Source organism: Spinacia oleracea, chromosome 5 (genome assembly GCF_020520425.1).
Source record: "Spinacia oleracea cultivar Varoflay chromosome 5, BTI_SOV_V1, whole genome shotgun sequence".
Taxonomy (NCBI): Eukaryota; Viridiplantae; Streptophyta; class Magnoliopsida; order Caryophyllales; family Amaranthaceae; genus Spinacia; species Spinacia oleracea.
This window is the reverse complement of record NC_079491.1, coordinates 11,528,413-11,539,205: the sequence shown is the minus strand read 5'-3', so window position 1 is coordinate 11,539,205 and position 10,793 is coordinate 11,528,413. Positions and strand designations below refer to the sequence as shown.

General features: G+C 35.3%; 1 protein-coding gene and 1 non-coding gene across 2 annotated transcripts; both read right to left on the bottom strand.

Annotated features, from left to right (window-relative positions):
- Positions 1-151: 151 nt before the first annotated feature.
- Positions 152-254, bottom strand: LOC130462298 (U6 spliceosomal RNA). Its single transcript, XR_008922394.1, has one exon. It is a non-coding gene; the product is annotated as a U6 spliceosomal RNA (small nuclear RNA).
- Positions 255-663: 409 nt separating this feature from the next.
- LOC110798839 (meiosis-specific protein ASY1) lies at positions 664-7,576 on the bottom strand. The gene is made up of 23 exons (XM_022004041.2): positions 7,370-7,576; positions 7,199-7,255; positions 6,376-6,472; positions 6,204-6,272; positions 6,014-6,106; positions 5,658-5,784; positions 5,461-5,530; positions 5,316-5,357; positions 4,704-4,832; positions 4,507-4,620; positions 4,379-4,421; positions 4,192-4,239; positions 3,987-4,111; positions 3,876-3,888; positions 3,688-3,764; positions 3,484-3,588; positions 2,942-3,092; positions 2,787-2,863; positions 2,631-2,688; positions 2,383-2,555; positions 2,137-2,274; positions 1,938-2,019; positions 664-1,063 (listed from the first exon to the last, which is right to left on the bottom strand). The coding sequence occupies exons 1-22, from the start codon at positions 7,556-7,558 to the stop codon at positions 1,966-1,968; spliced, it is 2,049 nt and encodes a 682-aa protein (XP_021859733.2). The 5' UTR covers positions 7,559-7,576; the 3' UTR covers positions 664-1,063; positions 1,938-1,965.
- Positions 7,577-10,793: the final 3,217 nt, after the last annotated feature.

Genomic DNA, 10,793 nt, shown 5'->3' with positions numbered 1-10,793 from the left:
AGGATAATTAGTTAAAAAAATAAAAATAATAATTAATTTATGGGGAGTTACTGTTCATAAGGAACAGTAACTTAGCTCCCAATTTTTAAAGGGTAGAGACTAATTTTTTTTTCAAAGTATTGGAAAAAAAAAAAAAATCAGATTTTGCCAAAATAATTTGGACAATTTCTCGATTTGTGCGTGTCATCCTTGCGCAGGGGCCATGCTAATCTTCTCTGTATCGTTCCAATTTTATCAGATGTCCCCGAAGGGACAAGCTACACGTTCAGGTTAATAAAGACTGAAAAACTCTTCTTCAGTGTCGATGTGGGTCTTTAGTTAACTACTCCTCTCAAACTAGACTTTCAGCAAACTACTGAAATACCTGAGAGATAAATAGAAAAGTGTAAATAGCTCAGTCTAACAATCATTGATCAATGGATCAAGGTGCTATCACTAACCAGTAACCGCATAAGTGCTTAACAAATAAATCAGATTCTCTGGTAACTGGTGTATCTCTAACCACCCAGGAAGAAGGTTATACAATTTTCAGCACTTCAAAACTTTATGACCAAGTACAATTGAATGGTAATTCAGCAAGAAGTATCAATTCTCAAGTACCGAAGAGCTACAGACTTCGGCAACAGCTAAATATGTTTGAACAATTGAACAGATCAGGAACTGTTTTGAAGAAAAAAGAAGGAAGATCACGGGTTGTGATCGGTTTCATGAACATTCAAAATATATTCATGTTCAGTTATACAGAAACTTTCATGCTACTAACATTCAGAAGATAAAACAAGATTTCAGTAGTAGATAAAGGGAACTGTAATGCAACATTAGTGCACAAATCCTTTTTGGGGGAGGGACTTTTGAAGTTCTATACAAACACCTTTCAGTTATCCAGGCAAAACAAACCTGGTTAGCATAAGTACAATACTTCGTTGAATTAAAACTTAATTAAACAGATATTAGTTCCGCTTCTGCAGTCCAAAAGTGAGTTACTTTATACTGCATTGCTAGGTCCTGCCAATAGTCAGCCTTCAAAAACTATTCCTGCTAGTACAAGTTGGTTGCTCCAAAACTGCAAGTGACATGATCAATTAGCTAATTAGTCCATATCCGGATAATGTCACGCTGAAAGCATATTTTGTTAAACAAGGGCTCAATGCAATTCTTGGCCAGCGAAAAGTGAGTCACACAGGAATTGCCCAGAAACTGAGAAACCCTTGTTTAACATTGCCAAGAAATAAGCTATAAAGAGATTTTCATCACAAAATCTGTTGTGACTATGTGATACAGAACACTTTCAGAGTTTTCTGAAAGATATTCAAATGTAAATAGCCACTCCAGCCACTTGTAGTTGTCAACATGAAAAATGGTTCAACCACATCCAATCTTTTATAAACTAACCCGAAATTCTCAACAGATCCCTAGTTTCTAAGTCCCGATGTTTTAGCTCATCAGTATGCAATCCCTGAACTTTCTTGGGTCATACTAAATTACCAGAGGTTTTCCATGCCAAGTCACAGAAATTTTTCCTAATGGCTTAGTGAAATGAACAAGCTAAAAGAGAAATCCTCTGCATAACTTCATGATTTGCCATCGCGAGTAACCAGCTTGGCCATTTTTGGTGCACATTTCATGCTCACTGATTAGGTGCAATACTTTATACTAACACAATGAAAAATAATGTGTGTGTGACTAAAATTAATTGACATATAACAAGAATCACTTATTACTAAAAAGGTTACTCTTTCGCTAATAAAATAGTACTCCCTAGAAGAAGTTTGATTTGTCAGCTATTCAGCTAGTTTCTGCTGAAAATTATACTCACAGATCAACAACTGTGGTACTTTCTGCAAATTATGAAATTCACATCCACTTCAAATGCAGTATGTGACTCAACTCTCAGTTGAACCATTAACCAAAGGGCACAATTAAGAAAAAGCGTTTACCTCTCTGGTATTAAACGAGTTCCGCCATCTAAACAACTTGTGATCTCTGGCGCTTGTAGCATTGCATGATTGGCTCTTTGACCTATGTCCAGGTAAAATTACATCACAGGTTAGTAAGTAAACTTGTAACCCAGTAAATACCATTTCCAAACATGAATACATAACTTTCTTTGCTTAAACATTGCTCCATATAACTTACTGTGCTCGCCTTCCTAGACCGCTTGTCTTGTGATGGCCTACTGCAGGTTACATCATCAGCCTCGCTGCAAGTCTTGGTATGCTCGTTTAATTTGGTTCTACCACTCCCAGGTATGGTACTCTCTCTTGATGCTGCTGGCTGTTAAAAATCACAAAAGAATCATTCAGTTACATATTTTTTTGAGGGAGAATTGATATATATTAGTAGAAACATCAAAGAAGGGTACTTCAATATAATAGTACTGACCCCGTTCTTGCTCACGGGAGTATTTATACCGTTCCTTATTTTTGAAATAGACTGATCACTCCTAAGAGAACCATTCTGATATCCTTCAGATTCAGATCTGATTTTCATGCGTGTGATATCAGAACCAATGGAGTGAAGGACACCACAGGTTGAAACCTCAGCCCTTTTGTTTCCTGTAAATCACAAGGCAATTAGCATACATAATACTACAATAATGGTTTGCGAGAGTCAGAAGGTGAGTGTTTCACCAGTTTTCTCAAGTTCAGCATGGTTCAGCTTGCTTTGTTGTGCATTAACATCTACATCCTGTTAATCAGATTACAATCCAGTAATTAGAATCTCTTATTGCATCATCTCATGGGTCAGATAAACTGGAAAATTCAACAGATAATTGTCATCATTACCATAGCTTCAAAATCCAACGCCTTTCTTACTTCATGTAGCTTCTTCTCAGCTGCATCTGAATGGATCACACGCTTGCCTGAGACAGAATATAAAAGATATTATATGAATTCTTATAAGACAAAGAGGCATTGTAAAAGAATGCAGCTAAACAGACCTAGCCTGCGATTGCTTGTAGCTTCAACAAATCCATCTTGCGCCATTTTGTCAATAAGTTTTCTCACAGTGTTTTGGTTGGCATCACCATCGAGTTTATTTTGAAGCTTGCCAACAGTGACATAATCCATGGGAAGAGCATGGTATAAGGCCTGCACTCATAACTTACAACTCAAGGACAATGTAAATGAAACAAAAAAAAAACTGAAATAGAACATCATCTAGAACAGGAATAATTACTTATCACAGGATATCCATCTGTTTTGTACAAAATCAATTCAATTTAAATGCCCTTTACAACTGTTTTATGTTTGCATCTCCCTTTGATTTAAAATAAGAAGTGAGTTATGCTGCAGAATTTCAATCTTTCCTATATTCTCAGTCCGGAGAAATGTTCCAATGCCAAAAACAGAAAGTACAAAGGCCAAGTTTTAAAAGAATACATCACATAGTCACAACTCACAAACTATCGAATGGAACTGGAATTTATAATAGAAAAAACTTAAAAAAACCCATCTAGTATGCAAGAAAAGTGGATGTAACCTTCATATACAAGTAATCTTCTCCAGAGCCAGGAGCAGTTTTCTCTTCATTTACTGGAACTTGGTCATCTATTTCTTTTTTGATATCGAATTCATACTCAGAGTCCTGGAATTTTGGTCGGACATTCAAAAATCAGTACACAGTTACAAAAGAATGAGATAACAGAGGCAATGAACATGAGTTACAAAGTGTAATCCAAGCAACCTTTTGTTTGTTGACAGAATATGTATCTTTCCCAGATTTGGCTAGAAGACCTTCGAGAACAAGCTTGTCCAAGATCTCTGTCACCAATAAAAATACATATATGCTTTCTGTTATAATGGAAGTTCAAAGGTCGCTTTTAATACTCCCTTCTCAGACGAGGTTTAGAGGGGTGAAGTGAGACAATTTACCTTCAATCAGAACCTGCAATCGAAATATAATTTCAGAAACAAAATTATGCTAATACTCAAAATGCAAGAATCAACAGATTGTAAGTCTTCTTTGACCAAAAAAATTATTACCACTGAGATGTCAGGGAAATTTGCAAGCACATCAGTGTATTCCACAGTATTGAAGCTGTGGGAGTTGATCCAGTCCTTTACTCGGCTTAGTTGTTGTTCATCTTCTGCCGGATCCTGTGTGTCATCTACAAAGTACCAGATACTTTCTGTAAAACAAGTAGCATTATCCTTTAATGCAATAGCCTCAAAAATGAGAAGCCTTTACCACTTCCTTGAGAAACCACGGTATCTTCTTCACAATGTTGCTGATTGTCTGGGAAAGAAAAGCACAAAACAAAAGTAACTCATTATTTCTACACCATGTCACATATGAGCATGCAAGAAGACCATTACAGTCCCTAATGGAACATATTCATTAGCTTATTACGTCAGAGAGAAAGTTCGGCAATTACCCACTGGTTGGACTACATACTGATCTTCTTGTGAGGAACTGACCTGAATGAAATTCAGTGTATTACGATGTTATAAACATTTCTTACATATATGACAAGCACGATGAACATACAAACCAGTTACAGACCTCACTGCCAGAATCTGAAGTATCATCTCTATGAACAGAATCATCTCCTAAACTCACACTCTCATCGTTGTTATCTCCATTGTCATCTTCACAAGGATCCAGTACACTCTTGACCTGTAAAGATTAATGAATCTCAATATGAATTCTGTAAGAACTGTAACATTCTGATTCAAACCTAACAAAACTTTATATCTCACCTTCAAAGCCAGTACAAAATGTTTGCTATTCACATTTCCAACCTCCATTACCAAGGGATTTCTATTCCACAGGTTGCGAGCATCCTCCTCTGTGCAGCCTCTGAAGAATGGTGGTTCATAATCCACTGGCTGCAGTTTCAGTTGAAATTACAGTTACAGATACACGCCATGAATGAACTTAAACATAAGGTCAGGTTTTCTAGAGCAGGGACAAAGAAAACATATGTACATAAGAGATCTTTGTTACCACCATTAAAACTAGGAGTTGTGAATGGGAACTCATTTTTTTAACATCCGAAGATATATCTCGTAATAACAATTTAAAAGGTCACTCAAAGTATGTATTCTGCAGCTTTCCAGATACAAAAATGTGGCCCCAATGGTCCTGAACTGCTGAAGCTAGACTCTTACTAATAACTAACAAGTTCATAAGATTATGGATGTTGTCAACTTTTAGAAGATTATCATCTTATAGATACTTCTTGCTATAAATGAGTTAAGATTTTTTTTCAGGATTCGGCTGGTTTTAACTACATAGTACATGCCCAAGATGCATAATAACAGGCACTGATACAATTAGGACAAATAAAATAGACATGTAAAAGGACATACCGTCACATCATCAAAGTAGAGGAGCTTCATCAAAATTGTGCGCTGAAATATGAGAAGGTATTATCAACGTTACATTTGATCTAAGATTGACATAATCATAAAAATTCCATAATATCAAATTACTCATTTCGCTGAATGTTTATACCTCTTCTGGCATTTTGTCAAGTGTTCTCATGAGCTGAACCAGAGTACGTATCATTTTGCAAGCTGAACTCCTACAAGATTAACTCCACAAATCAGAATACAATTGCATAAAATCAAGCCCATATCACGTAAGCAAACTGCATGTATTTAATCTCCTTGAAATTTTTCAATAAAAGAGGTTATTCTAGTAGGTCTTACTTCATTTGATTTGGAGTAACTTCATCCATAGAATTACACTTGAAGGTTCCTCCCTTCTTTTTGTTTCCAGAGCGATTGAAGTTCATGCAGACTTCCTGGCTCTGAGCATTTGGATAGCTAAAAGAAACTGCAAGATGTATATAAAAAATTTGAGATAATTCAGCTATGCATAGCAGTCGAGTATCATTGAGTTGCCATCACAATAAAATAAGGCATGCATACTAGAAGATAAGGGAAAAAGAAAGTGTATGTCATATTTACGCATGCTTATGAACTGCACATAATGACAAAGTCACTCTAGGTGACTCATTGGAGTCAAGCAGTGTTTCTTTCTAATTCTTGCATAAGATTCTTACATGCATATTCCTCAATTACAGGCCCATCTACTGCCTCACATATGCTGAACAATAGTGTCTTTAGATACTTATTCTGCAATGCATCATATACACCTGCCAAAGCACAGAACAGCCATGTTTACCAGCTACCCTAGCAGTAGCAACAAAACCAAACAAGTAGATGTCAAAAGCATTTTAAAAGTGTACTCGCCTTTCTCCATCCAATCTATCAGTCTGCGGGACTCAGGATCCATTGGCATCAGCTTCTTTATCTTCATCTCTGATAATTATTATGAATTTGCAAAAACATACATAATGCCTAGAGCCTTAGACTACCATATTGACATCTACAGAAGCTACGATGAAGTCAACAGGAATATTACCTAAAGCAGGAACATTCTTATCATTGAAGTATTTCTCCGGAAATAGGCCTCTTATGTAACTGATGTTGAATATTGCAATCCGAAGCAAATTCCTAGTCTGATATTAGTGATTTCCATTAGCAAGTAGTATTGATCACATATCCAAAATGGCCTAACCTAATCTTATAATTTGTATTCTCTAGATAACGAAATTTTTTCTATGGACGATAATATGTCAAGCACCAGTGCAATCTCAGCTAACAAATTTACAAATAACTCTGAACTTCGTGAAATCATCCAATAATACAGTAGTTTAACTTCCAGTGAAACAAGCAGTATTTCCAGAATGATATTCAAGTAAAATTATCACGGAACCGCGTAAACAATTCATCCATTCAAATTCAAACATATTCTGAAATAAAACTCAATTAACACACAGGCTCTTCGCATATTCAAACTAAAATTTCTCGCGCAAATAAACTTGGCTCAAACTTCTCTAATCACTAATCAGTGGAACTTCTCGCACAAAATCATCTCGCACAATAAATCATCGCAAATTCAATTAAAAAACATCATAATACAGTCGAATAATAGCGAACTCAACAGTTGAACAATCTACCGAAAATTACAGCCGATTCAAAAAAACATGATAATAGCGTCAAAATGAAGACCCTAATCTAAGGAAAACAAGCAATGTGCTATACTCTGAAGCTCGAATTCACGAAACTGGCCAAACAAACACGAAATTCAAACGATCGGACAACTGAATGATGAACAATTAAGCGATTTAAACAAATTTCATCTTCGATTGAACTGAAAATTGAAAGGACAAGACAAATTTTACCAGTAGAAGCGATTCCTGCTCAGTAATCTCCGCTTCCTTCACCTTCTGGGCGACAACCTAAAATCAAAATGAGAAGCAGAGTAGAAGAACTTAGAATTGCGAGAAAACGCTAAAAACAGCAATGCAGTGAGAATGAACTGAGATAGTCGGAGATATGAGAGCGAAAATCACCATTTTGGCGAATTTCGAACTTGTTGGAGAGAGAAAATTGCGCAGTAAGAAGATGGAGAGAGAATGAGAGGGAGAAGAGGAGGTTCGAATATTTGAATTTGAAGAATGAGGAGGAAAATGTTGAAAGCAGGGTATATAAAGACCGGGAAGTTTGTTAAAGAGAGGTGCAAAGTGCGTGGGATGGTGCATTGGTGCCAATTTGTGGAATCACTGCGGTGTTTAATTTGGAACTAGTGTGTACGTGGCGCGGGCGATGCCCGGTTGCTACTTTGAATAATTATAATTTGAGATTCTTTTTCAATTCAATATTTGACTAAAATACATGTAGTCTGTAAAAGTAAATGAAAATATTTATTAAGTTCATCAACTACACATGTACATTCCGTAATTTATCATGCCAAATTGCCAAGTAATTTTTCAATTAGATCATCTTACAATTCTTTGAATTTATTTTTCTAATGGAATAAGTGCTTCAAATTAATAAGATAATGCTTATGAGACTTATGATATCATGTTTAATTCATGGTATTCCTAATGTTTGAATTATTTTTATTATTCTAATATAATTCATAAGAAATAAAAGGTAACATAAAGATGTAGTTATTTTAGACTTCATGTTAACATGTATTTATAAATTAATGTGTATGGATAAATAACAATTAGTGGTTGGTTAAGATGGTAATGAGAGTTATTCTCCAAATTTGAGGACTTGTGTTCAAACCTCATTGTATTGATTTTTGGTTGTCAATAACATCAATAAACTTGGTGAGTCGATGACATGGCGTAAACAGGAGAGTTCTACGTGGCACATAAACTTTTTCGGCAACGCCTTTTAATACACTAGTATAGATTTGTTTACCGGAAAATATTGCCCAAATAAAAAGTGGACCATGAAACCTATTCCCGACTCCTTGTCACAAAACGGGGAAAAAAAGTCTTGTGTCATACTTTGGCCGAACAATGTCAAATACAATGATAGAGTAACTCGGTCGTATACTTATACGTGGCTTTGTCAATCCTAAATCCATTAGACATTTAAATTTTTGCACTCCACAAAGAACTTTTGCATCCAAAATGATTTATTGGACTTAGGGAGCTACCTAAAACATCTTTTTGGATAATAACGGTATAAGATTATCGTTGGAACCTTTTCGAAGCCATTTAGTCCGTCTCATTAAAATAGTGATTAATCACCCAAGGCCTCTAGCTTAGCAGCCTTGATATTTAATGGAAACTTATTGGGAATTTTTGCACTATATATTTATAGTTATTCCGTAGTACATTATGCAAAATCCACCCATGAATCGCTTTATATCAAATACTCACTACATGTCTGAATTTTCTTAATTCTGGTGTTTTTAGTCAAATGGATACTATATTTTGGGACGGCGGACTATGTAGGAAAAATCGTTAATTGGTTAACCTTTTGTATATTTTTAATTTTTGCAAATAGTTTAAATAATATTTGAAATAATACCTACACTTTTACATCATACTACTTTTTAAATACAATAATATTTCGTACGAAGTATTCGAAAGCCAAAAATCAAAGCACCTCTTTACACTGTGTGCTTTTATAAGCGCAGACACAATAAATTGGACAAAGGCAATATAAATACTTACTCGGTATGTTTTATAATAAAAAATCATGGTGACCTTAAACTCCTAATATACATGTTGTTCTCAAACCCTTACATATATGAGTTTAAATTGGTTGGACTTTATTGGATTTTGCCAAGTCTAAGTCCAGTCCAGTCCAGTCCAAAATTTTTAAGACTTGAATATTTAAGTCAAAGTCCGATCCAAACTTTTTTCGAGTCCCGTCAAGTCCAATCCATATAAATTTTCTTGAATCTGAAATCAGTCCAATCCGATTAAATTTTTCGAAAAAATATTTATTTTAACTGAAAAAAAAGTAACTCAAAAGGTCAAACATAAATGCAAATAATAATGTTACCGACTAACTTTTCCGACACATAAAATAAAATACACAAGTATTGAATATTGGGTATACTATAAGTCATTCTTCCATAAAGGGAAAATAAATAGTCAAAATTCAGTTAAGCAGTAGATATAATTGCAAATAACAATATGTCTTACACGTTTAAATACTTATTCGAAAAATTTTACAGTTCTTAAAAAAATATAAAATTTAAAATATATTAAAGCTCAATAATCAACATCACGGACAACGAGATATAACAAAAGAGAAAGAGGGCGAGAGAATATTTTTGTGTCATGGGTTTTATACGGAGTGTAATATTTGGTTATTTTTTTTCATTACACATACTCCGTAGTAAATAAAGACTCAAAATCACATATTTAACAATAATTATAAAATTACATGCGTTTACATGTAAATAAAATTGGATAAATTAACATTATTAATCCCAACTATGGGTGGTCTTCCAATATTAATCCCAACTAGGTATTATTCCGGAATAATCCTAACTATGTGGTTCCCCTTCTTTAAACAGTCTTAGTAATTTTAGAACCCCTTAATGCCGGTAACCTTCATCAATTGTGGTCCCACTCCCTTGTTCTTCTTCTTCGTTGTTAAGGCTTCTTCCTTCTCATTGAAGCTCTCTTTTCTTCTTCCTTTTCTATTTTTTCTTTCCTTCTCTTCCTTCTCTATTTTTTCTGCCTTCTCCTTCATTCTTCTGCCTTAATCTTACAAATTATTATTGAATTGAAGAGAGAGACTAAAGTTTCAGCAACAATTGAATTGAAGAGAGAGTGACTAAAGTTTCAGCAACATATAGATAAGAGGACAACGACGAGAATAATGGCAGGGGAGAAAGGCACCGCACAAAAGAAGATCTCGCCAACTAGTCCGCCCACCAGGATCATCTTTCTGCCGTTTGAAGCAGCGTTTTGCATATCAGCGACGACTTGTTGGGCGTCGATTGGGTGGCGGAGAATCTCGAGGGTCCGATTGGGGTCAAACTTGGGTCTTCCATGAGTCTTCATCTTGTCAAGCTTAATTAAGGAAGGGTTAGAAGAGACATAAAAGGGGGAAGTGTTCGATGTGATTAGTTGAATTGATCAATGAACTTATGGGGAGAAGTGGAGAACTTTTCACCAGCGAGACGAACAAGTATGATATTTGTTCAATTGGTGTTTTTGGTGGGATAAGGAATTGAATTCCTTAAAAACTCTTGTTTTTTGCAGGAACAATATTGGCTCAAAAGCGTCGTCCATCCAGCCTTTTCGAAGAGATTTGGTACCCCTGCAAGGAAAAAAAAACTATGCTCCAACTCCCATGTTTTAATGCCTGATGTTATTTCAAGAAATTTAGTTCGTGCTTTTGCTAGTAGTACTTTTGTTATGGTTTGTAATTTAGTCTGCCTGTTACAAGAAAAAACAATGGCTGAGGAGGGAGTTCATTCATGGAGGGTCATGGAGTTAATACAAAGAGATCAAG

Coding starts and splice junctions, on each gene's coding strand:
- LOC110798839 (XM_022004041.2), bottom strand. CDS start 7,558: ATGCACCATCCCACGCACTTTGCACCTCTCTTTAACAAACTTCCCGGT. Junction 6,273..6,375: donor TAAGAATGTTCCTGCTTTAG/GTAATATTCCTG, acceptor AATAATTATCAG/AGATGAAGATAAAGAAGCTG. Junction 4,112..4,191: donor CGTGGTTTCTCAAGGAAGTG/GTAAAGGCTTCT, acceptor GGTACTTTGTAG/ATGACACACAGGATCCGGCA.